The sequence below is a fragment of the Nestor notabilis genome, unplaced genomic scaffold (genome assembly GCF_000696875.1).
Source record: "Nestor notabilis isolate BGI_N333 unplaced genomic scaffold, ASM69687v1 scaffold24284, whole genome shotgun sequence".
Lineage (NCBI taxonomy): Eukaryota > Metazoa > Chordata > Aves > Psittaciformes > Psittacidae > Nestor > Nestor notabilis.
Window position 1 is genome coordinate 1,111 of NW_009924640.1, and position 3,543 is coordinate 4,653.

At 39.2% G+C, this 3,543-nt stretch overlaps 1 protein-coding gene across 1 annotated transcript in view; it reads left to right on the top strand.

Moving 5' to 3' along the window:
• Positions 1-1,331: 1,331 nt before the first annotated feature.
• ETFA (electron-transfer-flavoprotein, alpha polypeptide) overlaps positions 1,332-3,543 on the top strand; it is a gene marked incomplete at its 5' end in the record, with an annotated part of 25,680 nt that continues 23,468 nt past the window's right edge. The window contains one exon of the mRNA XM_010012702.1: positions 1,332-1,411. Within this exon, the coding sequence (XP_010011004.1) occupies positions 1,332-1,411 (80 nt within the window). The remainder of the gene's footprint in view (positions 1,412-3,543) is intronic.

The window sequence follows — 3,543 nt, forward strand, 5'->3', positions numbered from 1 at the left end:
TCAGAACAGCTTTCTTGCTTTGATTTTTATTAGTGGCTTGCACAGGACATACTTGGAAAAGTTGATTCTGTAGTACATCTTCCTGTTGCTGCTTCAGTTCCTTTCTAATTTTAAGTCGTTATTGTGATTCCTAAATAAATCCTTTTTATTAGCGTTCTCTTCATTTATTTTTTTTCCTGTTCTTTGCAGTTATAGCTCCATTTCAGTACAGGTGCCTTTAGTGTTGTTTTTCTAGTTAGTGTTTCCTGGAGGTAAATAGCTGTCTCTTAGACTTCTGCCATTGCCAGGTCTGTAGAAAGGTTCTAGGAGAAGTACAAGCTTTATTGCTAGAGCTTCCTCCTCGCTCTGAGCTGCCCAAATACTTTTTTATTATTATTATTTAAGTTTTGCAGCTACAAGACTGTCTATTAATAGAATTAGGCATTGCTTTGTTGCATAGGAATGTAGCCATTATCTTCAGTAATACCCCAATTCGTAGTTCGTGGAGTTGGTTCTTGGGAATTTTGCCCAGTGATAATGGGTCTCCGAGATGTGTAATTCCTACCAAGCAGCTCTCAGACTTTTAATTTCTGGCCAGTTTGCTTTTACAGCTAAGAAAGTCAGCTCTGAAGATGCCTTTTTGGGCCCACTTGTTAGGTGCTTTTGCTTCATGAATTTCTGTTGTGGTTTAGTTACTGCAAGTTCCAGTGGTTCTTCTGACGAGGTTGGGAGGCAAACTTCAGTCTCCTGAAGGGCGAGGTTTCTGACAGTCTATATCATGTTTGGAGTGTGTGGGCATGTAGAATACACCTGCTGGAGCTCTTTTGTGTTCTGGAAAGGCTTTCTGACCGTCCCATCTTTTGTTTGTGCATCTGCCACGTGTTTGTTAGAGAGCTTGTTCTGTGTATTCTATGTTGCAATGAGCATCCTCGGAGTGAGCTGCAGCAGTGAGCTATGGACCATTAGCTGTAGAGGCCACTTATACCTGTCTGCTCACCAAGCAAAGATTTACAACACTTTTGTGTAGGATTTGCCAGCTGTTAGTACATGTGTTTTGTAGCATGTAAGTAGCACATCCTTATTTAAGAAGTCCTGGGCCTTGCTTCTGTGCTGTTCAGGTGACCTGTTTGTGCTGAAAGACCATCATGTGTCCAGTTTGCATTGGCATTGCTGTGAAGAGTAGATCACCTGTGCAGATTGGATGAATTCTTTTAATGCGTGGGTTATCTATGCACGTGTCCTGGGCACATCCAGATTTCTGATTTTTTGCTTGGACAGTAGCAGAGAGTAGTCTCAGTTATCTAAAGTGTAGAAATTCAGATATGCTTAAATTTTTCACATTCTGCTTGGAGAACATTGCTGGATTTTGCTTCTGGTGGGAAGCAAAAAGCTGCTTTATGGAAACTTGAAGATAGATTCAGCAAGTTCTTTGGTACTTTGCAAGTGGCTTAATTGATGCATACTGCACAAAAAGGTTAAGCTACCAACTTTTAGGCATCTGGAAGTCAGCAGCCAGGTCTGCTCTACAGTAATGCTGAGGAGAAAGGGGAAGAGTTGGAAACTCCAGACCATTTCCTTCATGAGTGTTTATTTTGCTATGAACTGAATCATTGTCTGGAGTTTCCACCAGAGAGGGAATGTAGATGTTTTTGTTGTGGAGGGAACATAGGTGCCTGGCTTTGATTTATATCTAAACCTAGGTGAAATCTCCAATTCTGCTGGTTGCTGGCAGGTGTGTTTTTCATAATTACTAGTGTGCTTGAGAAGCCACTCAATTGCCTGAGTTTAACTCAGTTAACAGGATGTTTAACTGTAGTTGATTTCTTTGGATAGCCTGATTGTCTAGAGTTTGGTTTTTACCAGGAGCATTCTGTGGCACAAGCATCAGGTGCTGTTCCCTCTCAAGGTTTTGTTTTCAATAGTTTGGTTGTCAGCTCTTTAGATTGTTTGCCTGTTATTTGGCTAGGTTTATACTCAACCTTCTATTTTATCTAGGCTTCAAACTAGACATCCTGCCCAAGTACAGGTGGAGAAATTATGTCAGTGAAATAGTGGGCTGCTCTTGTAAGTTGTGAGCTGGACAAGTTACTTCATCAGGATAACTCCCTGTCCTCTTCATTGACTCACTGCAGATTCCTAGTTTCCAGGAACAGATGTGACTGGATGAATTACTCTCTGCTTTTACTGCACTATGTTTATTATAGCAAACAAAAGTCAGTTTCCTTTTTGTTTATTTAAAATCATTTAACATTTGTTAGTATAGCAAAATTCAGACCCACATAGGAATCTTTTTTTGTCATCCAGGAGTTTTACCCAAGATCTAGAATGTGACTTTTCATTGATTTTAAATCTGGCCTTGTCTTCATGGTCACAAATGTCATGCAAGTAGGCATAAAGTGACCTTCTGGTAGGCAGTTCCCACAGTTATATGGGATTATCAGTTTAAAAATCATGCCCAGTTAATGCTATAATATTCGGCCTGCTCAAACAACATACATTATTCTCATTCTTTTTTGCTAAAGAAAAAAAACAAACCAAAAAAACAACTACCAATTTTTCAGTGTATTCTAGAATTGCTTGGCAGGATGATACACAGCTCCTCTGGTGGTGCAGTACTTATTTAGTGAAAGACGCATAATACAGTCAGAATTAAGTGTGTGTTTAAAATGCATGTGGCTCCCTTTGGAAATTTTAAAACTTCAGAATCTTTCAGGAGCGTGGTTCACTTTGCCCTGCACACGGCTATAAATCATTGGAAAAGTGGGGTTTTGCCACAAAAGCATGGATTTATTCTTCAAATGGTGACTAAGATCTCATAACTTTTAGTGCAAATGATGTATGAAACATAATAAAAAACACAGTGTCTGGTCTATATTGAGAATAAATATTTTGTTACTGGAAATGGCTTCAAACAATCTTAGAATCTTTAATCATAACAAGTAACCTTAAGCATAAAACATGAAATGCAGAGCACTTCTGTAAGGTTCTTTGTTGTTTTAATCCAAACAACAAATTACAGTCCTGATTCTGCAGAAACTTACCTTTGTATTTCTGTTTTTACACTGTGATTAGCTTCAGGGAAGTCCTTGGGATTTGTGTTTAGCATGTTGGTAGGCTTTGTGTGATTGAAGTGTGACTTCTGGCCTCTTGGATTTTTCTGAAGCTTTTCTCTAGTTTGAGTGGTGTGTGAGTATTTGGCATTAGGGAAGATGGAGTCAGAATATATGTTTTAAAAAGTAGCGTTTGGCTGTGCAGTCTGTAGCATTGTGTTGCTATTTGTGCCATGGTCATATTAATGAATACAATTTGGTTTCCATGTGTTACATTATATTGATCATAACTTGAGTGTTGATTTAGCCTTTATGTAGGATACACAGAGACTTGAAGGATAATAGTCCCATTCTCACTCCAAACCCTTTCCCTATGCTAGTATTAGTCTTGGAGGAATAATGCTTTTTCCAGGTTCACCTGAAAAGTAGAGAGGAAGGTTTCAGAGCTTAGGATATTTTGGTTTGGTTTCATGGTAATTCTCTACTTCCCCCTTGGCAGCCCTCCCCCCCCCCC